The following is a 27,060-nucleotide window of genomic DNA, read 5'->3' on the forward strand; positions in this document are numbered from 1 at the left end:
GATTTTTATATTGCCTTGACGTTCTGTTGTGCCACTGTCAGATACTTAGCTTAAACTCAACTCAGAGGCTATGCTGCACAAAACTGTGGCCTGTGTGATGCATGTAACCACAACATCTACACCTCTAGGCAGCCTGCTGAAACTGAACCCGAAGGCTATGCTGCACAAAACTGTGAACTGGGCGGTGAATGTAACGACAACATGCTGCACAAAACTGTGAACTGGGCGGTGAATGTAACGACAACATATGCAATGTCTATACCGATAGGCAACGTCTGCAAAAGATACTTGTTTCGTGACTCAGTGAATTGGTGTGGTACTGCCTGATGGAGCGTTGCTAAACAGGTGTGTGTGTGTGTGTGTGTGTGTGTGTGTGCGCGCGCGCGCGCGCGCATTATTACTTACCTTGCTGTGCAGAAACTGCCTTTAGTTAAGAACAGGTTCAATATTTTATCATTTATTCCTCACAGCCATAATGTGTTTGTTCTATGCTATCAATAACTGTGATAAGGAAATTGTAACTGTTTATGGTTCTCACTTTCGCATTAAAACATTCAGCCAGGGGGATTCAGCCAGGAACGGGCGGCAGATATCACCCAAGACGGGCATTTGTCAGACTACTGAAGTATGCAGAGCAACAAGCTCTGCAAGCGTAGGTGGGAGAGAAAAAAGCTTTAAGTACAGAAGCTGGGTATGCCATGTGATCTACAAAGTGCATCAAGACAGATCCTGCTGTTTAAGCATGCTCATTTTATTCACCTTTATCGCCATTACAACGGATAGACTTAAAATATAAATAGACAGTTTAAGCCATTTTGCAAATTACTTTCCGTCACTTTTTGGAGCCTCTAAAGCTTAATGTTGTTTCCTCAACACGGTTACATCCAGACTACAATTCTGCAAAAAAATGTAGACCTCACAAAGATGCCGTTAAGAGAGAGAGCGCGCGCAAACAAGTGCTGCGCGCGCACATTCTACACATTTGATAGAACAGAGGTAAAGGGTGAAAAACCATGTAACGTTTGTGTTAGTTTATAAAGGTGCGGAGCACCTGCTCTTCCGATAAATACAATTTATAACCTGGCAGCATAGCATTTACCTGGCTGTCAACTTATTAAGCTTTTCCCAGTTCTTTATAATACGCTGCTTTAGCTGGAAGTGCTTCAGAACAAGTCTGATTCGTGTTTTGGTTTTGATTTTTTTCTTACAGAAGTACCGGAGACGTCACTCTGGAAGGGTGTAGAAGTGACTTGTCCACGGTGCTGAAATATTTACTTACTGGTTGTCAGGGGACGAAAAACCCGTGAAGACGGATCTTCAATTGAGCAGCAACCCCAACGGCTACTAAAAGAAACTCCCGGGAAAGGAGTGCTTGTGAAAACTGATGGAATAATGAGACAATAAAATTAGCATGAATTAGATGTGAAATGAAACAAGGCGTGTATGAAGCAGTTCTGAGCGGTCACCAATTCAGTTGCAAAGGTATATATGTGAGACGATACTTCTGTTTAGCAACAGCTCCGCTATTATATGAATGTATTCTGCTGGTTAAATGTTTATTAATAAATTGACGGAAACAGCATTCGTGTTGTTGAAGTGAAAATACATTGACATGAGGTGCAAGCAGATATGCGTCTTGAAGACCTGGAGTTGTGGTCTTTTCTTGCCATCCACGGTTAAATGATGGCCACCCAAACGGATTCCACAGGATGTTGCTGTTGGTGGTGTTGTGATTTCCACCTAAACGAAGATAATGCCCGATTCTTTCTGTTGGCTAGTCTTATGGTGGTATATATGACGTTTGGAGCTGCTATTTTCTCTGCTATAGAGCACCCAGTGGAAATGCAAAACCACCAGAAGTGGAACAAGACTTTCTTCAACTTTTCTCAGAGATTTAACATTAGCCCTGGGGAGTTCAGACGGTTTCTAAAAGAGTATGAAATGGCCATGGCTGCAGGAGTTAGGATGGATACCCTTAGACCTAGATGGGACTTCACAGGAGCCTTCTACTTTGTTGGAACGGTTGTTTCTACTATAGGTAGGGAATGTCTTAAAATTCTAGAGGTTCTCTAAATGTTGCTATGTTTGTTTTTCTGAAAGTATGTGTGGGGATGTATGGGTCTGTGTGTGTCTGTGTTCCACTATAGATTCAGACATACACTGGTCTTTTAGCATTTGTTTTCACACGCATGCACTCGGGCTTAACAAAATAAATAAATAAATCGCGGAGTGTGAATATGCACCGTGTTGTTTAAAACATCTTCATTACAACTGCCAGAGGTTTGTCTTTGTTTTAGTGTGGGAATTAAAGGTAGCACCTCTCTCTCTCACGATAGTTAATTTAGGCGGACTAGTTAATACTGCCGTGAACTTCAGTAATGCAAAGTGAAACTGTCTGTCTCGTCCAGTTTTCATTTTTTTATTAAGAAAAAAAAAACAGTACGATTACGTAACATTAGAAAGGTTTTACTTTAGTTAATTCAGCTTCCCTATACAAAGATGTCCTATAAAACAGTGTTCATTCTCTGCAGCTCATATACCAGGAGAGATTTTGAGCATTCAACGTGTTAGAAAGTTTTTTTATATCGTACAAAGGAGCAAACCTCGGCGTGTTGCTTCTAATCCCATTGCAATGACGAGTTACTTGTAGTGCTGTTCCCAGCAACTAATTCTCAAAAAGATCTCTATCATTTTTTATGTGTGACCGCACCTTTTTTAAACCTTATGCGCAGGTCTAAGCAATAACTGCTGCAACAGCACATAATTTAAGAGTTTGGAACTCACTCTATGATCCAGTTTACATTCTGGACCTATGGTATGGGAATGGCATACATTACCTTCTCAAAACTCTATTATCCCAAATCCAATGCCCCTTCTTCTAACCCCATCTACCTTTAAGGTTACCAAGTGAAAATAACTCAGGCTGATCGATACAGGCTTATTTTATATTGAAGTCTTGCCAGTTGCCATGTCAAATCATGTGTGCTTATAGGGTCAAGAAATGCAGCCGTCAATTCTTTAAGCAGTAGGGTCATACATCCCTCCCACCAGCTTTGTTTTCCTGATTCCATAGATGTGCTCCCTACAGCCATAATCTATTTGCTTTGTCCTTATGGCATTAGGCAATGAATTGGGCAGTAGGTTTTGCCACAGACCATGAGTACCATTTCACCACTACACAGTTTTAGCTGTACTTATCTTTTTTTTAAGTTTTTGCTTCCCTTCAGGATACATGTAGTTGGTGAGTATGTGTGCTATCACATATCCACGAATACTTAGCCATGCACGGATTTGTTTTTGTCTTTCATATAGGTTTGAAGTGTCAACAATCATTTAGTAAGTGGCAATACTTTCCTCCCCTTGGAGGGTCCTTGAAACCCTGCTGTCATTCCAGAAAGCAGATAATCAGATTTGCAAGTTATAACAACTAGATGTACCAGGGGACTAACCTTTCATAAGCACCATGTTTTATTGCTATATGACTTTCAAAATGCATAAAAAAAGCTCTTTTCTCACTCTCCTGCTCTTAATTACCATGATATAATACAGAAATGGACAGGTGAGCTTTGTGTATCAGTGTAGTTTTGTTATATAATTGAGGGACCCAGTTCTATATACAACAAAATAGTAGATTATGGCATACCTCTCAACTATCCAGATTTTCATAAAATGTCCAAATTCCTGCCTCATATTTTTGATCTGTTCTTCATACAATTTGTGTTTTTCCAGCAAATTATTGAAGACAAAGTTACTAAATAATGACATGACAGGCATTTGAGTTTCGGATTTCATACCCTCAGAAAATGCATGCTAATGCAAAACCTGTTATTCTATCAACTCTTAAAGTTTATAAGAGTGATATTTAAAACCTGTGTATTCTTTGTTTACCACATTATTTTTGTCTTTGTCAACATTTCATGCAGTAAGAAGCTGAGAGGTACAGGTTGCAAGTTAGAATTAGCATCAAATATTGGCTGTACCACCCCATTTTTATTTATTACTGTTTTGTTGCAGTTATATATAAATATATTATTTTTCTAATAAATTAAGGCAATTGCAGTCTTTCATGCTTTCTGAATGAAAAGATTTTGTGTCAATAGTTATAAAGATATGCCTATTCTCCCAATCAGCTCGCCTGTCACTTTTGCCATCTGTCATGCATGAGTTTCAGTAATACAGTCCTGTATAAAACTTGTGTAAGCCAACTTGTCTTGAAGTGAATTTTATTTTATAACGTCGTTCCTGATGCAGAAATCCATTTTATTGTTTACTAACTTTTAAATCACCTAATTGTCAGTGATTCATTTTGACCCATTCTGCCACATGTACGTAATACATGATTGTTTAGCACTTATTATTTTATACATTGAATTATTTAAACAAGCATATCATGTCCTTGCTTTTTAATTTCTGCACCAATACATACAAGCTGCATTTTACCATTTCTGTCACAAGTCAGAACAGCACAGCATCCAGTCAATGCCTTGGTGTACAAAAAGCGTGCATCTAATTAAGGCAATGGAGGAAGAGAATTAACATTCAGAAGTTTGATCTTGCATCTGTTGCATGCGGATCAGTCCCTGCACCATTCTTTTTGTTTCGGCAGGTTAATGGCCCTTTTGGGGGGGGGGGTAAGTAAATCTTTTTTGCATTCCTTATATTTTCTCCCTGCAGTTTTTGCAGTAGCCTAAGTAGTTTTGCTAGATTCTAACCTGCTGAGTGGTGTCCTGAGTGGGATTGCATTTAACACTTTACAGAAGGTTAAATACTCTAAATGAATCATTTAATCTCTTTTCACAGCACATTGGATGCAATCAGAAAAAAAGAGCAAGTGAAGTGATCCTTTTTAATTGAAATTGTGCTGCTTTTTAATGGCCAAAATCTGCATGAACCTAAATGTATGTTAGGTCATCCTTTGGATGGACTGTATGCAGACAGCAGTGTGATAATTATTGTCAAGCTTCAGCTCATATTCTTCTGGCAACACCATGACAAATGTTAGCCTTGAATCTTGCTGGAACTCCAGCAGACATCTGCCTTACTCTTTTACTTCTTTGTCCTTTCCATAAACTGTTACAAGATCCTTTTCCACCATGGTCTAGGCCCCATATGGCAATAAATGAACACTGAATGTAGAGTACAAAATAATTATTTAAATTAATGCATTTGAATATACATTGAGTCAAGCTAAGTGACAACATTAAACTAAGAAGTAAGACAGCAGTATAAAACAGTATTACGTAGTACACATGATTCTCAGCTAAAGCGTCTTCTGTGTGGAGACATGTGTGAATGGGCATGCCTTTGTTGAAGGTTGTGCATCAGGGCTGGTAACTCGGCATGTAAAACTCAACTACCAATCATTAGCAGACCGGAGTTCCGCTGTGGTGACCCCTAACCGGGAAAAGCCGAAAGATGCAACAACAACAACAACAACGTAGTACACATGATGACTGGTCACAGGTCCAGCCCATTAACTCTGCACCCAATGTTAAAACCTGCAAGGTAGTAAACAGGTTTATCATTCGGCCTAACAATGGTGTTCATCACTTTATACTTTTGTTTATACTCTGCCTGAATCTGGGTGTTTCATACTATTTCCACTCATCCTTTTTTTAGAAGTACAGTTCTGTCTTTGACATCTATATCCTGGAAAAAAAAAGAAATAGCAAATGTATGATATTGAACATGAAACATACTTGCTAATTTTTCTCTAAATAATGCAGAAAACTAATATGCTATATTTCAGACATCTTAATGTGATACTAAAGAAAAAAATAAATATACAGAATTAACATAACACTACCATTTTATTTATTTATTTTTTAAACACCTTTATTGAATTATCACTTGTGACACAGGAACATTTACATTTATATCAAAGTAATCAAACTGTATTAACAAGTTCATGTTTACAAACATTACGCTTCACATGTATTGCTGTATATCATGTAGCCTAAGCAACATTACATAAAGTATTCAATTCCTGCCCCCTTTTTTAAACAAAAGTGAAAATTAGTATTGCATTAGTAGTATGTATTGTTTATCCTATAAAACCTCTCATTTCATTTGGAAAATTCTCACTTTGGATTACTGAAAAGGTGTCTTTAGTTATCCCCTGTTGTGAGTGCCTCAGACATCATTTCCTTTAATTTTGCTCTTTTTTCCTTTATGTTTGAGAGTGTCCCGCTGAAGTAGAAGTACTTGCTTATAACATCAGATTGTTCTTACTACTCTCTGTCCATTTGAACTGCTTTTCCAACCACCACAGCATCCACAGATATGTGGCAATTATGCCACACCTCTTTCTGACACACTTCAATGCACATATGTGACAGTGCATTAGAGAAACAGTTAAAGCTAAGAAATAAAATTCTCTCTCACAAGGTTAAAAGAGTCAAAGCCACAATCGTCAATATGGGTAACCCAATTGTATAAACTAATTTCTTTAAGATGGTGAAAAGTGGGCAAAGGATGTGTTAGTTAATGTGTATGGGTAAGCATCATAGGAAATACAAGTAGGTTGATTCACAAGACTATGTATATATTGCCAATACCCACCCTTATGCTGTACCCCTTCACAACAGGGGCAATACAGGTCAATCCCAGAGTAAATTTATAGGTACTCATTCAGTAATCCAGGTTTAATCTGAAGGATGTCAGGATGTCACTGTATTTAAACTTGCAGAGGAAGTTTCTCCAGCAGAAGTGTAAGCACTGGGTAATACATTTGTCTCTCCAGTGCATTTTATTTATGTTCACATTTCTGGTATTAGTGGGTCTATTTGACCTGCAAGGATACAGGAGATCAAGAAGGATAGGCTCCAGAATGGGGCAGAAGGATAGGATCCAGAATGGGGCAGAAGGATAGGATCTAGAATGGGGCAGAATATAAGGTACTTCTCACCAAGAGAGAGAGAGAGTCCATAAGAAACAACGAAAAAGGAGGGTGCTTCAAGCTTTTTCTGGTAGGGCAGGGGTTTAAAGCCATCAGTCTTCTTGGTTAGGACTCTCTAGGCATTTCTGATTCCTAAATATATGTAAAAAGGTGCATCTTGAAGGAGGGCATTATACCCAATAATTGGTCTAATTATGGCTGCAAAAAAAGGTTTGATAACATCTTTTGACTGGGATGATGCACTTTTAGTTATTAGTTGTGTTAAACAAAATGATTGTACATGGTGGTTGAAGGGGAAAGAATTATTAATCCAGGTTCCAAGATCCCTGACTACATTATCATTTTGGAGTCGGGTACTGGCTATACTGTATATCGAGTGATTGAGATGCGTGACAATACTACAGTTATGACATTTCATTTTAGCCCTTTTTTCCATACACCAGTTGTTTATGATGTTTAGTTCCTGCTGTATTAAATGGGTACCACTGAGAGCTTTGAGATTAATATCCAGTTTGCAGTCATCTACAAACTTATTACTGAAAGTTCCTGAATGCTGGTCTGGTAGTTAAAGAAGCATATGCCAAAATGGAGAGGTACCATGATTATAACTACACAGAGTAAAGTATGCAATACATCAACCACTAGGTGAAGGAATCTAGAAGGGAGCTCACCTATGGCTTACAAGTCTCTTTTTTGATATTGCTTAATAAATATTGAACCATAGTTTGCTGATAACCTAAATGTAATGGAGGTCACTCACTAAATGTTATATTGTATATTCTATGATGTACCAGTTTAACAGGTGAAATGAGATTTGTCATATAAAAATGATGACCTAATGTCATCATTGTAACAGTGCTTCACCTTATTCATATGTTCTAGGCCTGCCTTACACCATACCTCTAATCCCATCCCTAACTGCAGCACTCAACAACACAGTCAGACACACTAGCCAAGCATTGCACACATACACAACACCAAAACTATCCTTTTACTTAGCCGTTACTCTAACTCTGACCCACAAACACTCCTACCTCTAATGCTGAAGCGTTTGGTATTTGCAATAGTTTCAACATTAACACACATGTACACAGACAGCACAGTGACACAGCAGATAGCATTGCCACCTCACAGCAAGAGGTTCTACGGTTCAGTTCATGGCTGGGGTACCTTCTGTTTGGAATCCACACATCTACCCTGTGTTCGCGTGAGTTTTCCCTGGGTGGTGTGGTTTCTTCCCACATTCCAAAGACATGAAATAGGTGGATGGGATACCTTAAGTTGCTTGTAGGTGTGTGTGTGTGTGTGTGTGTGTGTGTGTGTGTGTGTGTGTGTGTGTGTGTGTGTGTGTGTGTGTGTGTGTGTGTGTCTATGAGTGAGTGGTATGAAAGCACAACAGTGGCAGGGCTAGCCACCTCTTGGTGTAAACCTTGGCTCTAGATGATTGTCATTGTTGAAGTGGCACCCCAACCCCATGTGCAAAATGGAGAAAACAGGGTTGTGGATGGATGGCTGTATGTTCACTCACACCCTCTTATCATAGCCCAAAGCACATTCCATACCAAATACCTTTGACATTACCAAATTCAGAAATCCCTACGCTTCTCAAAATGGAAGTTCAAGATAAAAACACAGCAGCTTAGACTGACATACAAAACTGCATATACACTCACACACACACACACACACACATACATATATATATATATATAATATTTTACAATCTGATAACTGAGCAGGTGGGCTAATCTAACACACACACACACGCACACACACACACACACACACACACACACACACACACACACACACACACACACACATGTGTGTGTTTGTGTGTAAGCTCTCAATTGTTATTAAACCTTTTCCAGTAAAGTGTTTTTTTAGTTTTTAGGTAGCCTAAGGTCTCTAGCCAATCGTGGATCATACTAAAAGATGATCATAGAGTTGCTGGCGCCATGTCAGACTCAAAGCCTGTCACAAGTGGTGTACCACAGGGCTCAGTCCTGGGCCCACTCTTGTTTGGCATCTACTTTTCCGAAGTACAAGCAAACACAGGAGGGTTATGGCTGACAAAGTTTGCAGATGACTGCAAACTGGGCGCCATAGTAGAAAACACATCTGACACAGATATCCTTCAGAAGGGTCTCACAGAAACGGATAACTGGTGCCAGAGCCATGGCCTAAAGTTAAATGCCAAAAAATGCATAGTCATACCCTTCGGGAAAAACAAGGTTACCCCTAGCTACCAAATAGGTGGCAATCCACTGAGCACAGAAGTTATCAGGGACCTGGGGACCCAGGTTGATAGTAGTCTGTCATTCGACACCCATGTAGCTAAAGTAGTTAGGAAGACCTTCTACATTGCCCACCTTATCATGAAGGGATTCTCATCTAGATCAAGGGAGGTCATAGTCTCCCTATACTCATCACTCATCAGACCAATGATTGAGTACAATGCCCCATTCGGAATGTATCTGACCCGACACTTGCAGCAGCTGGAGAGGCCACAAAAGTTCCTCACCAAAAGGATAAAGGGTCTTGAACATCTGTCCTATGCTGCCCGACTGAAAGAACTCCAGCTCTATTCAGTCGCTTACCGCTTGCTCAGAGGTGACCTTTGCCAAACATACAAGGCCATGTCAAACCCAGATTTGATGAATATGCTTCACCTCAAAAAATCTAGATCCGTCAGAGCCACAAGGGCGGGAGACTTAAACCTCGACACGGCTATTAATAGGACGTGCTGGAGGGATAGATTCATCACCCAAAGACTCCCTATGCTGTGGAATAAAATCCCGGTATATGTGAGGCAGAGCACCTCGCTGGCCTTGTTCAAGAGAAATCTTGACCAATGGATGGGAGATCACAGATATACCCCAGGGATTACCTCAGTGTCACTGCTCGACAGAGGCACAGCAAAATAATGGGTATAGTTCCCCATACTAAAGGGGTGGCGTAAGCCACAAAACTATGGGCTAGGCTTGTAAATGCCCTCGGGCAGATAGCCTAGTATGAACCTATGAACCTATGAACCTATGAATAGTATGGTTATAACCCTCCTGTTGATAAGGAAGAGCAGAACACAGCTGACTCATTTGCATACTACTTTAAGACCACTAAACTGTATAGAATTGTATAGAATGTCCCTGGTTTTGCCTGATATTTGTATCTTTTCCCTTGTATTTTTTTATTTTTATGGTACATCATTACGGATTACAACCAGTCAGTAATGCCAGACATTAGAGTTTCATATTTCAGCTCCTTCTCCTCCAGAAAATATACATTGATACAAGATATGTTGCTCTATTAACTTAAGTGAATTATGGTAATATTTAAAAAGTGTCCCAGATTTTGGGCCTTTGTCCACTATTATTTTGGCTTTGTCCAGAATTCTTGAGCAAAGAAGGTGAGTGGTATAACACTGGCCTCAAGTAACCAGACATTCTGCATTCAAAGCTAATAAACAGAAGAGGCACAACTGCACACCCTTGGGGAGCCTTACATATATGGTTTTAGGGGGACACTACTCCATTCAAGAGGGCGGGTTTTGTGAGCTATGAGAAAGAACTCATTAAGTAGCTGATTGAACTGTAATAAATGTCTTCATCTTTAAATTACCCCAGTGCTATACTGGACCAGTGCTAAATATTTTAGTTTCACTTTTATATGCCAAATCTTGTACCTTTCAGAATAAAACGTCTATACTCATTAGAACTTTGTTAAATGTAGTTTATTATGTTGTGGCAGTATACAGTGAAAGTTGTTTGTCTTTCGGCTTTTTCCCAGTTAGGAGTCGCCGTAGCGGAACTCCGGTCCGCTAACGATTGGCAGTAGATTTTCACGAACTCCGAGGTGCCAGCCCGACGTCCAACCTTCAACGAAGGCACACCCATTTACGCATGTCTTTCGAATGCCCACCCAACCGCGGCAGTATAAAGTGAAAGTAAATATAGTAAATTAATAGGATCTGAATAAGACCTAACATGATAACCATGCTGGGGAACTGGACTAAATGGTAGCTGAGGATTACTCAGACCTTTGTAGCTCTGAAGAATGAATTATACTGTCCTTTGTAACTCTGAACTTAGAATTGTTTCTTCCTCTATAATGACAGAATTAAGACTAATTGCAATGTCTGTAGTTTCTGAACTTTTTACTGAAATTTGAATATCTAAACTGCTGGACATTTGACCTGACTTCTGTACTCAGTCTCCTGGGTACCTCAACACATTTTTGTATATTTATACTGCTGGATTTGTAAACTGACTTCTGTAGTCAATGTCCTGAGTATCCAAACTGAAGTGACTTCTGTCTAGAAAAATGTCTTTCCTATTACTAAAACCCTGTAAAGTTTCTAAAAGTTCTGCATGCCTCTTTAACCTTGGTTCCCAAGCCTTGTACCATTTAAGCAAGTTCTGTTTTTGTACCAAATGTTCCATGCACTCTGTTATCATATGTTCCATGCACACTGTTAGCATATGTTCCATGCACACTGTTAGCATATGTTCCATGCACTCTGTTACCATATGTTCCATGCACTCTGTTACCATATGTTCCATGCATGCTGTTAGCATATGTTCCATGCACGCTGTTAGCATATGTTCCATGCACGCTGTTAGCATATGTTCCATGCACGCTGTTAGCATATGTTCCATGCACTCTGTTAGCATATGTTCCATGCACTCTGTTAGCATGTATTATCATTATCAGTGCTTTGGCCTGAAGGTTATTTCACTGAGCTCAATGTATGTTTTACTAAGGTATTCGTTTCTATTGAAACTGTGTGTAAAATGTAAAATATAAAATGAAGATTTAGACCTGCTTCAATATGGCTGCATTTCAAGGCCTATCAGGAGAATACTGTAGTTATGTAAGATGCATTCTGGCAAAAGTATATTTCTGTCAAGCCTATTTTTACAGAGAGCTTTACTACACCTGTCCAACAGAAAAATTTAATTGCTATTGTTTTTATCTTTGAGGAGGGGGTCAGTGTGCACCGGGGATGGCACTGTATTGTGGGTCATTCTGAATAGTGGGCATTGTGTGGGGCTTGGAAGTGCTGATTAATGTCATTACCACGTTTGTTAGGATACTGTGGTAAAGAGCTTATGATATGGCCATGTTCATTGTAGAACATCACCTTGAAAAATGTCTGCAACTCTGCTTTCAATGAGAATGCTAAGACTGCCCATCAAGGTCAGTCGTTGGATGCTGATAGATGAGTTATACTCTTTAATTTAGGGGATTCTAAGTAGTTGCATTCAGTTGTTAGTTTTAGCATCTCTTCCATAAGCTTAGGATAGGGTAGGATGCTTTACTAATGTTGTAGTTGATGTTTTGTATCAATACAGTGCATTTTTCTGATTTTTTAGGTATTGTGGCATTGCTGCTGCATTATTATTTGCTGCTGTGAGTAAGGATGGGGCAGTTCTTTTTTACTGTTTCGGATATATTTTTTTAAAAATGTATTTCCATTTTTGAGTGTCAATTACATGGGTAGGTCAGTTTTATCATAATTTTTGGGCAAATTTCTTATTTCAGAGACCAGAGGCTTTTATTTACAATGGCATTGACTGTTATTTATTTTAATTTATTTGCATCTTCCTTTATTGGTTTTAACAGTCAGCCTTTTTGTGTGTGAATCAGTAATTTATTGTTTTACTTCTTTTCTGAGCTAAGAGCTTTTTACTTTTATCACTATACACAAATAATCAGTGACTGTTACCAACTGTTTGTATATTGATTTGTTAATATGTATATGTAGAAGATCGCATAGAGTAGCAAAAATATGTGCAACTGTTTCCAATTCTTTTTTACAGCACCTGCATTTGTTTGTTTTACCACTTGTTCATTCGGTATGCAGTCCACTATCCTGGGCCACTAATATTAACCTTTCATCTTTTGGTTTTAAATCACCTCTTCTTAACCATTCCTTTGTCAAGTCCTTTTTCAACATGAGGCTGTTCCAGGAGATCTCTATACTTGCCACTATATTTATGGTTTTTCCACATTTCTTTCCTACTCATCTGATCCTTCTTTCTTTTGTTTTTTGGCACATTCGTTTGCTCTCTGATTTTTGTCTACTTCTAGTTTGGATTCCATTCCCGCTTAAGACCAGAATGCTTCTGCTACACTAAGAAGAGAGAGCATCTTAGAATCCCTCTCCTCATGTTTTGAAACTTTCACTATGCTTGGATCTAATGAGGTCAACAGATATGTATGTAGTCCCATGACTGTAGATCAATACATGTAATGAATTTCAGATGAGGAATATATAATCTTGCTATACAATTATTTTTATATATCACTTGAGACACATGTATCATTTTTTTTTGTTTTCCTGTCCAACTGATCCAATACCTTTTGAGGCCAGTCAATCACACCAAAACATGAAGTTAGAACAGGAAGAGCAAATTGGTTTATAGCTTGGACTTTATTCCTAGATGTCAAGGCTGTTTTCAGTATTGGTTTTTGTCTTCTGAAGTATTCCATACTATGTTTTATTCACATTTGTTCATGTTTTGTTATTAATCCTTCATCAATTCCCAAATCTTTATACATTCCCTCTTGCTCAAGTTCCTTTACATCGCATTTCTGTCCCTGATTGATATTTTGTTGGTACTGCAACTGTCCTGCTTTAAATGTTACTTTGCACATTTATCAAGACCAAATGACATTCTTACCTGAGAACATTTTACCCAGTTGCAGTAAGAGTGCATTATTGCACAGTAATGGGATTTCCTAAGCACCACATAACAAGGAGACATGGAACGGCCATTATATGTATCGTCAGCAGGGCAGGAGGATTGAATAAGAGTAGCAGCACAGCACAGTATGTCAGAAAAAGGGCAGCTTAAGACATGTGATACCCCAGGTCACCTAGTACACGGCAGAGACCAAACAAGAGTTATGTAAAACTTGGCCATATGCCATATTACAGCATAATGTATCATACATACACCAGAAATTAAACTACGTTGTATCATGTTACCACAGAGGCATGAGTCACATACCCCTTCAGCCATGTCGGAGTCTGAGTAATAATGCAACCTTACCATGAACAGACTTTAATTATCTGCTGCTTTTCTTGCAGTTAACAAATCAGTACTTATAGAAATAGTCTGAAAAGTACATTTTGAGGTTGTAATAACAGTTTACCTTCCACTTCCTCTTTAAACTGTTCTTGCTGAAGCAGCCAAATCAGAGGTTAAGTGAAAGACTTACTAAGAACTTACCTTATGGGAGAAGGGTCTCTGCATATACCTCCAGAATTTAAATGTAGGACTTAATAACACATTGCCTTATGGGAGAAAGTGTCTCTGAATATACCTCAGGAGCTTAAGTGGAGGACTTTATAATGCATTTACTTTTTGAGAGAGAGGTTTCTGCATATGCATAATGTGCTTAAATGAAGGACTTAATAACATCATATGCATATACCTCTAAAGCATAATAACATCATATGCATATACCTCTAAAGCATAATAACATCATATGCATATACCTCTAAAGCATATAACTTAGCTTATAGTAGAAGGGATCTCTGTGTTTTGTTGTTGACTACCATTGCTACCTTACACAAGAATGGCTTAACATATAGCTCAAATGACAATATATTTGGCTGGTTCTAAACTGTAGGTGTTTCCTTTTGCTAATAGTATCTTAATATCTATTCAATAATGACATCTCTGTTATAAATGCTGGAACTTTACACTCAGTGATTTCCTCTGTATGTCAATGTTCCAAGTGAATTAACACCTACCCTGGTATAGGCCATTGCCCATTTGTCCAAGATAGTTGCAGACTAATTATTATCTTTCATTGCACATCTCACAAGTAGCCAATGCTCCCTGTCAAAACAGCTTACACATGAACACACACATGTGCAAACCCCCCACGCCACCCCCATAGATTTCTAATATAGTAATGGATATATCAATCATCTTCCCTGTCAGATAATTTGTGATGGTTATGTACAGTACTATGACTTTAACCTTTATTTTCTGTTTGCCTTTTACCCCGTGCTTGCTGAACATAAGTCTTCCATGAACTGGACATGACCTATTTGTTCCCCAACACTAGTGATTACATCCAGTGCCATGCCAGGTGATAGCTGTCCAGATTGGGCCACCATTTAGGCAACTATTAGATTATTTGTGCACTTGCTGGCATCCTAGCAAAGAGGTTATTTCTGATGTTCTAACTCTACCCCTGGCTTGGGGGATGTGCAATCTATATCACCACAAAGGCCCACAATATTCTTGCCATGTAAGTACATGCTTCTGCACACTCACATTTTACGCTTCCACTAGGTGGTGGCTTGGTGAACCTAATACCTTCTGTCATGCCTCTCATTTGCATCACTACCCCTCCTCCAAAGAATCATGGTAATATGTACCCAGCTCTGCTCCCCCCAATGGGTTCGCCATCCACTTCTACTCTGTCAGACACCCAAACCACTAAATGAGCACAAGTTGTTGACAGAGATTTGGCCCTGTAAGCCACTGACACACTATCCTGAGGAAGGTTACAGTATAAGGAATATTTTCAGAATAACCATGTCATTCTTTCATTCTGTAAAGCCACAACAATAACATTTTTTAAAAATCTTTGACTGATTGACAGATGTGAACACTGGAAATATATAGGCAAACAGCTGGATCATGACATAAGCAATGTATAGGTTACAAAGAAGGAAATGAAAAAAGAAAAGATACAAGTAAATTACTCAAATATACCTCTTAGACTTTTGTATTAGTGCATTTTTGTGCAAGCATTATTTATGAAAATAATTTCCCATTGAATATTGTGGGTGGAGTACCTTCCCATACCAACACTGAAGATTGATGTTAGGGGACATTCCCATGTCCACACTGAAGACTGAGTTGAGGTCCGAATGGAGAGATAAGTGAGCAAGTAAAGGAGAGTAGTAATGCTGAAATCAAATTCATCCTCAAGTCTTGGTAAGTACCTTTATGAAGTGGACCCTGTTTTTTCACAAACTCTCACCAAGACAGCACTGGTATATAAACTGTATTTGTATACCATATATTATGGACAGAAGTAGATCAAAAATAAAAAAAAAACGATAGCTGGGTGCACAAGACCCAGGATAAAAAGTACCCAATCCTGGTAGGCGCACTGGTGCAAGGACTGGAAAAAATGACAGTGTAGAATCCTCAAAATATGGAAACATTCCTACAATGAAGCCAGGTCAGGCCCAGGGGGAGGATGGCCCCCCTCTTGTAGAAGGAAGTAGCAGTCCAGAAAAACTGATAGGCCAAAGAAGAACCATAAAGACAATAGACTGGACTATTGAGGATAAGAAAGAAATTATGTATTGTTACTATTATGCACAAAACCCAGAATTTCCAGACACATAATATACAAAAAGATTAAGAGAGAAATTAGAGGAAAGAAAACTACCTCCACAAGAAAAACTGTCAGAAGCCTGAAATAAAAATTTGTGTTAATTAATGCAACAAATTTGTGGAAGATAGTATATAGACTAAGAAACTTTGATCTGTTTGGAGAAAAAAGCATCTAAGGAAGTGTGAAGATGTAAACAACAAAACCTATAGATTTTTAAAAAGTATAAAAAAGAAATATGGACATGAGAAAGAAAGAGAAATCTGATATGGCGCAATACTTATGCAAAGGTGAAAGCCAAATTAATCAATATAAAGAAGGCAGCCCCAAAGATATTCGAAGAGAAATGCATGCAATGACATCCAGATATGGAAAATTTCACAATAAAAAAGATAATATTACAAAGAGGGAACGTAGAAAAGATTAGTAAAGTAGAAGTTAAAAAACAGAAGTTGAAGTTATAGAGTGTATGTGAAGTGAAGGATTTGGTGCACAAGGTCAAACACAGGTTACACCATAGCATGATGGAACAAGTCCCCAAAGTAAGGAGAAACAGGAAGATCAGGAGACATCTGAAGAAGAAATATGGGCATGGGGAAAGAAAGAGATTTAATATGGTATGATATCTATGCAAAGGAGAAAGCAAAATTAAGCAATGCAAAAAGAGCAGCACCAAAGATATTTGAAGAGAAATACAGGCAAAGGAATCCGGACATGGAAACAAAAAAAAAAAAAAAAAAAAAGGAAAAAGGAGAAAATAAAATGATCAATGGAAAAAAAAAAAAAAAAAGAAACCAAGGTTATTACTTACCTGTGAAGTGAAGGATTCAGTGTAGAATATCTAAGAAAGAAACACCACAACAGGAAGAGCAATGGACATCAAATTTAAACCAGTGGAAAGTGGAATGGAGGGAAATTGGTCAGGTACCATATATGAAGATATTTTGGAGCCTGCCACAAAAGAAATAAATAAAACCAATCATTTGAAGCAAGGGAAGGAACAGGAACAAGGGAAACTCTGGGAAACTGTGTCAGTTGTTGTGGGTGGTGAGTCAGTGAGTATGCACAGGATGAAACTTTAGAGAATGCGCCACAGGAAGATGCTATAGAACTTTCATAGAGTGCCCGCAGGAAATGGAAAACAAAAAATGTGCTGTCAGTTTAGAAGAAAATGACCTAACAGAAGAGTTGCTTGATTTTTAACAGAGATTGATATATTAAGATCAGTGAAAGAAATCGATTGCAGAAGGTCAATAAAATCCGAAAAGTCAGAAGTTTGATAAAACAAATGAACACAGTAATTAGCACTGTCCGTAGAGATCCGTGCAATATAACAGAAGTAAACAGGATATATTAAAGTGCAGCTAAATTAATAACTGATAAAGTTCTATCACAAGAACACAAGGTAGACAGGGAAAAGAAGGGGAGAAATTGAATATCATCATGGAAGTATCGAACAGAGAAAACCTTAAAGCAATTAAGACAAGAAGTGTCATTGTTAGAAGAATATAGAAGAGGCAACAGATCAACAAAAATACTTAAAACGATAGATGTGTTAAAAGCAATGAGCAGTATTAGAACAGACCAGGATCTATCATGCACTATCGCAGATAACAAACTAAAAATATCAGCACAGGCAGAAAAACTTAGAAGATACGAAGATAAATATAAAGGAAAAGTACAAAATAAGCAATTTACTGATGACCGGAAAAAGTTGTATAGAGAATTGCGAAACAGGGTAAAGGGAATTGAAAGACTGCCAAAAAATAAATAGATATATTTAGGAGAAGTATCTATGAAGATCCTGTGGAACATAACAAAGATGCTAAATGAACAGAAGAAGTAAAAGAAAGAATAAGAAGTTTAAAGGTACAGGATATGAAATAAAATGAAATAACAGCCAGAGAGATTGAAACAAAGTTACAAAAAGCCTCTAATTGGAAAACCCCAGGTCTAGATGCACTATCTAACTTCTGGTTAAAAGTATTAACATCTTTGAACGAAGACTTAGTCATGAGTAAGAACTATTTATATGTGCACCCCAAACAGACACCAACCTGGCTAACAACAGGAAAAACAATGCTCCTACTTAAGAGTGAACCTGCAAGCTACCCTAAAAATTATAGACAAATAATTTGCCTTCTGATGACTTATAAACTATACATGGGAATTGATGCCGACAGAGTTTATCATCATCTAGAAGAAAACTCTATTATGGCAGTAGAAAAAAAGGGCAATAAAAGAAAGTCATATGGAACAAAGGATAATTCTTTTGTTAAATGAAGCCATAGTGGAGAACTGTAAAAAGGGGAAGAATCTAAGTATGTCATGAATTGACAGCAAAAAAGCATTTGATAGTACCCCACATTCATGGATAAAAGAGTGCTTAAAAATGTATGATACCCCCTACACTGATAGACTACACTGATAGACTACATTACAGTGACAATGAAACAGTGGCAGACCACTTTGCAATTAAGCCATGATAAAGGACAAATTATTCCAGGGATAAAAATTCAAAGGGTGGTTTTCCAGGGTGACTCTCTGTCACCTCTGCTATTCTGTTTGTAACCCATTAAGCTGTTTACTTAACAGCTTAGACCATGGCTATAATTTGGCTCATAGAAAACAACAAAATATAAAGACTTCTCATTTTCTCTTTGTCGATTATTTAAAACTGCATAGCTCATCAGATGAGGAACTAAAAGTACAACTGCAAGTTGTCAAACTTTTTCAGATGATATAAGAAGGTCATTTGGTGTTGATAAATGTGCAAAAGCAACATTTAAAGCAGGAAAACTGCAGCATCAGGAAAACATCAGTTTGGGACAAGAATGTGATATAAAAGAACTTGAGCAAGAGGGAGTGTATAAATACTTGGGAATTGATGAAGGATCAGCTATAAAACTTGAACAAATGTGAATAAATCTTAGTAAGGAATACTTTAGAAGACTTAAATTAATTCTGAAAACAGCACTGACATCTAGGAACAAAATCCAAGTTGTAAACCAGTTTGCTCTTCCTGTCCTAACTTAAAGTTTTAGAATGATTTGACTGACCCCAAAACATGTTGGATAGATTGGACTGGAAAACAGGAAGGATGCTTCATGCTCACCAAATGATTTATAAAAAATCAGTGCATACCAAGATTATATATTCCCCTTCCAAAGGAGCAATGGGCCTACTTGAAATTTAATTACATGTATAATCTGCAATCCTGAGACTGCACCCGTATCTTCTGATCTGACAAGACCCAAACGTAGTGAAAGTTTTGAAACATGAGGAGAATAAATATAAGATGACTCCTCGGATTAATCTAGCAGAAGCATATTGGTGTCAAGCTGGAATGTAAATCAAATCCAAAGTAGATAAAAATCAGGTAGCAACTGAATGTGCCAAAAAACAAAAGAAAGAATATAAGGTGGATGACCAAACGAGAAGGCAAGAAATGTGGAAAATGCATAAATATAGTTGCAAGTATAGAAAATTTCTGGAAGAACCTCATGTTGATCAGGAATGAACACAGGAATGGTTAAGGAGAGGCAAATTCAAACCAAGAGATGAAAGGTTAATATTGGTGGCCCAAGATAGTGGGCTATGTACACGCTTGTTTACAAAGTCCATCAAACGTGGGAGAAACAGATAGTAGGTTTTGTAAAACTGAATTAGAAACAGTCGCACACCTCTTTGCTGGTTGTGACATACTAATGGCAGAAGAACTGCATACTGAAAGGCATAATAATGTGACAAGACTGTTGCACTGGGAATTGTACAAATATTATGAAAATGAAGTGGCTGAAATACACTGCAAACATGAGCCACAAAGCATCATAGAAAATGATGAAGTTTACATCATATGGGATCACCCATTACCAACAGCACAAAAGATAGATGCTAGAAAACTGGATATAGTGGTCCATGAAAAGTAGATTGATCATTGAAATTGCCACACCCAGTGACTACAGTGTCTTGCGTACAGAGAAATACAGAAAGTAATAAAATATCAGGATCTGCAGGCAGAAAGAAGAGCAATGTGGAAGAAAGATACCCAGACAGTTCCAATGGTAGTAGGAGCAATGGATCTTATAAAAAAATAATCTACAGTCTTATTTAGATATGTTACCAATACATGTAACCCCTCACAAATTGCAGAAGGAGTCAATACTGGGCACATTGTGGGTGCTGTGAAGAGCACTTCTGGCTGACATCAAAGACTGAAGCAATACTAATTTCATGAACTTTAATTGTACTTTGACTTAGGAATGGGGTCCATTCCTGTCATGGTATTAAAAACCCAAAAGATTTGGAGAAATTAAAAGACTGATGTAGGGGTATAGTCCCATATCTAAACTGAAGACTGATGTTGGGGTACATTCCCACTGGTAAGAAGGAGCACACGAGTCACACTAGCACTAAGTCATGCTTAAATGTTACTAGCTCTATCTCATCAGGATTAATGACTCACAATCAGAATAAAACATAGAGTTGATTCATCAGAATTCTAAGAGAACAGTACCTTGGTGAAATGTGTTAATTTACCCTTCCTTTACATTGAAAGTCCATAAATCAGCAAAGGGGATACGATAGGAGCCTCACTCTTCTTGATTACCTTGTAGAATAGCTACAAAGGTTTCACTTTGCCATCTACTGCATCATAACCAAATTAATGTCAGTGTCTCAACTGGTAACACTTTCCCCTTTGATGCTTAAGGTTTAGAAGATTGTGGGTTTTATTATTATATCATGTATTTGGATTATATTCCCATTACTGACACTGCAATGCAGCATAACGGGGACCTGCATTCATGAGTGTCTTACCGTTAGGACAAGATGATAACTCAAGGTCCCATCTGTCTGAGTTGGCGATACCGCATGTGGATGCCCGTTGTGTTTTTTTTTTGTTTTTTTTTTTAGTTAGTTTGTTTATTTATATAATTGTTGACTGGGGAAATATATCGGTCCAACAACGCTTTTCAAGCATGACAACATTTATTGAAAAAAGTAGATTTTCTTTATTAAAGCATAATATTTATATAGTTATACTTTGCTGTATAAGTTAAAGAACAAGATAAAGAAAAACAAACAGAAATTCCTCTATACACCTATATAAATGCTAAAAAACTAACAGAAATTCCTCTATACACCTATATAAATGGTAAAAACAAACAGAAATTCCTCTATACACCTATATAAATGGTAAAAACAAACAGAAATCCCTCTATATACATATATAAATGCTTACACAATTCTTTTTTTTTCAGTACATTTCATCGCCCCGCACATACATACACTTTTTTTTTTGTCCATATCCAAAACTTGTGCTTCATTTTTCTTAAATGCCATTGATTGTTATATAGCAACTCTGCAGATCTTAGGTTTCATAAAAAACATAAACATGGCTTACATATCTTATCTAACTCATGTTCATTTTCTAATCTAAGCTAATTGGTACTTACGTATTATTGCAACCAGATTTTCGTGGTTACGAAAAAAGGATCTGGTTGTGATAATAGGATACCTGCATACACACGAGTGCAGGAAACAGCTGAAACGGTTATTGAAAGTTGTTAGTACTGGAAAAAAAAACTGCACATTACTTTAATAGTGCAAACAGTTTAACAGATCCTCTTCCTGTTTTTCTGTTTTGTGTGCCATACAGACGTCTCAGATCTGGAGTCCTGCTTTCTGAGGCTGTAAACGATTCGGAATGGTAGGCTGACATCAGTTTTACACACAGCTTTCCCGTCCCAGGAGGATTTCAGTGTTGTGCTTCTGAAAGTGATCAGAATGTGTGGAAAACTGTGTGGAAAACTGATGTTAACCTACCAATACAATTCTTTTACAACAGCAAAAAGCAGGAGTGCAGACTTGAGGGTAATATCGGAAACCTGACTCGCTCACAACGTTGTTGGGAAAAAACTATGCCAGTCAGCATATTCATCCCCACAAATACAGGCAGATCTTTCTTATTTTTCCTTAACTACAGGTAGGTAACAGTATTCTGTTGTTCATTTCAGTCCTACAAAATGGAAGTGACCAAAGTATTTACAAGCCACTGAATGCTTTGCATATTAGACGAGGTAACAAATCTGGTTGCGATAATACGTAAGTACCGAATAATTTTTAATACAGTATTCTTAAAACATTTCTGTTTAAACCTTTTTGCAATCTCTGTCCAAAATATCTTAATGTTTTTATTCCTTAAATACATGTAATGTTTTCTCCTGCACCACACAATTATTCCTTGAACATAATTATTTCTATTTCTATCTGTATTTCCTTCAGCTTTAATCAGGAATTTTAAGATGGCCTCAAAATAAAATCTGACTATTCATGTGAATAGTAAAACCTTGTCTGCTTTCTGTAAATATGCCTTATTGCATTCATGTAATACTTCCCTTTCATCAACAAAGATTGTGTCTGTTACTGATAAACACTTTTCTCTTCCTGCACATTCTACCATCAGACCTGCATAGATAGGGTTGCCACCTTTTCAAATTGCCAAAATGGGACATTTTTGGTACAAACATCAAATTTTACAGGCCGACACATACCCACGGTCAGTACAAAGGATAGAACTTAACTTTTTTGCCTAAATAAAAGCTTATTCTTGTAGCATTTTAGTTGCTTATTCTGTTTCATATAACATTTAGCTATTTTAGATACAGAATAACTGTTTTATGCAACTATTACATAAAATATAGGAAATAATTTTGTCCTAAAATATCAGGACACTTGCCATTTTTACAATTTTTTGTCAGGACACAACTGCCCAAAGAGAGACTGTCCCTCGCAAAGTGGGACAGGTGGTAACCCTATGCATAGAGCCAGTATCCGTTTTTCTTCATACCTATGTTATTCCCTAAATCACTTTCTCTCCTTTTTTGCTAATGCCTTCCCATAAATCAATGTATTTATTTTTATTCTCTTGCAATGTCCCATTTTGCTTAATGTTACTCAAGAAATAGTACATCTAGAAACATTATGCTTATAGTACCAGATTCGCCATCCCTAGACCTCTCTTCTTAATATCATTATGAAAAAATCCATTTCAACAGGACTTAATTTTGAACCTCCCCAGAAAAAAATTGAATTAATTTGTTCTCATGTCTTTCTGATATCAGTTGCACTCACAGATTATGACGCAAGATACATACAACAATACTGATGATTAGATAAAAAATATTTCTAAAAGAAATCTTTAACATGATCCATAGTGTTATTATCTGTCTTATCTTTCCCAACTTTTCTTCCCATTGCTGCCCTACACTATCCATCTTGCCATAAATTGTATCTGATATCTTAATTTACCTGTTTTAACCTTTTCACCCAAACCTTTATATTTCTCTTACCCAGTTTCAGTCCCACATACTTCTAATTGTTTTCTGCCTCTTTCAAAATTGCCTTTACCTGCATCATATTTCTTACTGTTACTACCTAATCACTGATATGACATAACCACTAGTAACCTCACTCCGTGTGCTATGTCCCATCAGGCATTTTTTAAACTTCTTCCTTCTGCTCACTTAGTGCATTCATTATTATTGAAAACATAATGTTGCTTAAGAGATACTATTGTTTTAAGCCTTTCTTCATCCCTCTAGCGCCTTCTAATCAAACATTTACATTAACAGTTATTTTCATTCTCTCATACATGCTCCTCAATAAATTTCTAAAACTTTTCTCATAATGCATAACTGTAGTGGGGCAAAGAGCCAGGCTGTTCCAGGTATAGTCTGTTAGGGGCTATGACTGGCAGATGCTGATGGTACAGAAGTGTAATGCCCAAGTCAAGATTACATCGTGACTTCAGAAATGAATGCCAATACTGCATTTGTGGTTACAGCTGAAGTGCTGTCTGTGTGATAAATTCACTGTAGGAAGCTGTTGTCTGATTTATCTTCAGTTTTGAGATGACTTTTATATATATATATATATATATATATATATATATATATATATATATATATATATATATAGACACACACACACAAATGGTTCCACTTCATATAATCGAAAGCTCATAACATTTAACTGCAAAACAGCAAGACCAAATGATTGAAAATTCATAACCTCTAAACTCATAATATCGAATCTCACAACATCAAAAACTACAAAGCAAATATAAATAACATCCCACACACTTTTTACTATGTTTCTGCAGGGGGGCAAGCCCCCCTGCATCCCGCAAATGGGGGCTCTGCCCCCCAACCCCCACCCCATGAATTAAATATACCAACTCTGAGATTGTACTACAGTGGGAAAAAGTTAATTTACTAACCCCACTGTATCACGATCATCTTAAAGAATGTACACAGAATGTCTAAATCACTACCTGTATGGCCCAAACACACATACAGAGTGGCATAATAAACAATATATACAGATTAACAGAATAAACTATAACATTTACATGTTTGGTGATGCACTACTCAGTTTTATACATTTTCGATGTGAGATTCCATATTATGAGTTTTAGATATTATGAATTTTCGATCATTTGGTCTCGCTGTTTTGCAATTAGATGTTATGAGCTTTCACTTATATGAAGCGGAGCCATACAAATATGCGTCCACTTTTAAATTTTGAAATTGCAAAACCTCAAACTTCTAAACCCTGAAGCCCCGAAGTTTGAAGTTTTGGAATCTCGAAACTTGTCAATGGAGATCGCAGTACAGTGCAGAACAGGAACTTTACTGTTCTCTTCACTGTACCCACATCTGCTCATGTCTTACATTATCAAAGGTTGTTTTGATACTTCACTTGTCGCTCACAGTGAATCCACCTTTTTCTCATAATCAACAGGACTTCCTTTACTTCTTTGCCCCTTTGCAGCATATATACCTTCTGCATTTTTAGCCTTTGTAAAGAAATTCTTTATTTTATAACTTTTATTAATAGTTTATAACCAGCAATAAAGAATGCTATTGATCATAAGTCTCAATAAGATCTTTTTCTTCTTTTTCCGTATAAAGCTGAACATTGTTAGAACTGCCTTTTCATTTCTTACCACATTTCTTAATGATTCATTTAATACCTTGAGAAAAACCACCTTCTAGTTGTTATCTATATGTTTATAAAAATCTTACCCTATCTCACTATCATATGATCCTAATTCAAATTTAACCTATTTAAAATTCCCATAAAGATATTTTCCTCTCTAAGACACTTTCTTCCTTTTCAGAAGTGCTATTTACATACCATTCCTTTAATGTTTTCCATATTCTCCTTAATGTGCACTTTCACATAATCTGTTACCACATCCTTTATTTCCTGATTTTTACTTTTAATATTCACTTCTGAGTCCTTTACTTTAGTCATTCTCAGTTATTAATTTCTTACCTTATTAACTAAAAATGGCTTCCTTCTTTCTTTTAAAACTAGTATCTCTGTTCCCACCCTGTTTCTTATTCTCTCTTATACTTCTTTATTATTTTCAAACATCTGTCTGTCTTTCTTCAAGAACAAAATGAGAAGTCTCTCTACTGCTTTTCCATATTCTTCCTTTAATAGCTTTTTATTGATCCTTTTATCTGCTGTATATTTCATTCCTCTAATTTACATTAATCTCTCTTATACTTCTCATTTAATGACAGCCGCCCATGACCCATAAAACTCCTTCATACCTAAATGGTCATTTGATAATGGCTTTTCAGCTTCCTTTGTTTCTTTTTATATCACTCACCTCATTGCTAATCAATTTATACCCTTACCATGTCTTATTTTGTCATTGTTACTACCCAGAATGGCTGAAAGTGCCATGAGATCAAAAACACCAACTTATTTCCCCTCCCTGAATTTCTTTCAACCAATATAAATAAAAAATGTAATAAATATCAATTCTTAGTCGCCCTTTCTATATGTATAAACCCTATCTCCCATTGTAACCCCCACTGCATTATTTCTTTCATTATCTTAACATTCTGACCAATTTTCTTGCCATTTTTATTAAATTACAACTCATATTCCCAACAACTGCTTTAGGCATTTCTACCATTACATATCTTTTAACATCTTTAAACAAAGCTATTGTTTGCTTAACATATGTCTATGCATGCATCACATCATGCAGTGCAATTCATCCATGTTTCACTATAAATCCTTTACTTTCAAATCTTTCTTTTTATTTCAACTGCAATAATATAATATTCATCAGGTACCATGTATTGTATTGTTTATCCCCCCATACCTTAAAAGTTTTATAGACATAAAAGAACAGGTAAATTTTCCAGTGCCCTGTCCAAATTCCACTTAATCAGTTTACATATAAATATTCCCATAAAAAATGGACTAGAGATGTAGTTGGACTAATCTATCCAACAAATATGAAATAAAATAAGTCTCTGCTTCCAAGCCAGGCCTAATGATGATGCTATAAAATCTAGAATTGTGCTATACGTTATTAAATATGGACATTTATGCATTTATTTAACTACTTACTATTTAATAACTGAGTAGGTGGTCTGGTCTGTTGACCCTTATTAGCCACAACCCAGGCTTAACAAGCAAAGCAGCAACAGGATGACAGAAATACAGAATATGTGTTAATATTTATATGCAGAACATTAGACAAAAATATTACTATCAGCATTTAACATTCAACACAGCCCATGTCAGAACAATCACCAGATCTAAAGTAAATTCATATTAGAATGATTATGTACTTATTATAACAGTGGCCATACCTATCAACCTCTCAGTGCAAGAAATCTGGGCAAAGTCATAAATAATGGGGGGACAAAGGCCCAAAAATAGGGACAGATTTAAAAAATTGTTCCTATAAACTCAGA

At 37.0% G+C, this 27,060-nt stretch overlaps 1 protein-coding gene across 1 annotated transcript in view; it reads left to right on the forward strand.

Moving 5' to 3' along the window:
* Positions 1-719: 719 nt before the first annotated feature.
* The window catches only part of LOC122805541 (potassium channel subfamily K member 13-like), a 405,074-nt gene continuing 378,733 nt past the window's right edge, over positions 720-27,060 (forward strand). Inside the window, exon 1 of the mRNA XM_044075755.1 lies at positions 720-2,038. Within this exon, the coding sequence (XP_043931690.1) occupies positions 1,681-2,038 (358 nt within the window). The 5' untranslated portion in view covers positions 720-1,680. The remainder of the gene's footprint in view (positions 2,039-27,060) is intronic.

The sequence above is a fragment of the Protopterus annectens genome, chromosome 6.part1, assembly GCF_019279795.1.
Source record: "Protopterus annectens isolate FY-2018-M chromosome 6.part1, PAN1.0, whole genome shotgun sequence".
NCBI classification, from domain to species: domain Eukaryota; kingdom Metazoa; phylum Chordata; order Ceratodontiformes; family Protopteridae; genus Protopterus; species Protopterus annectens.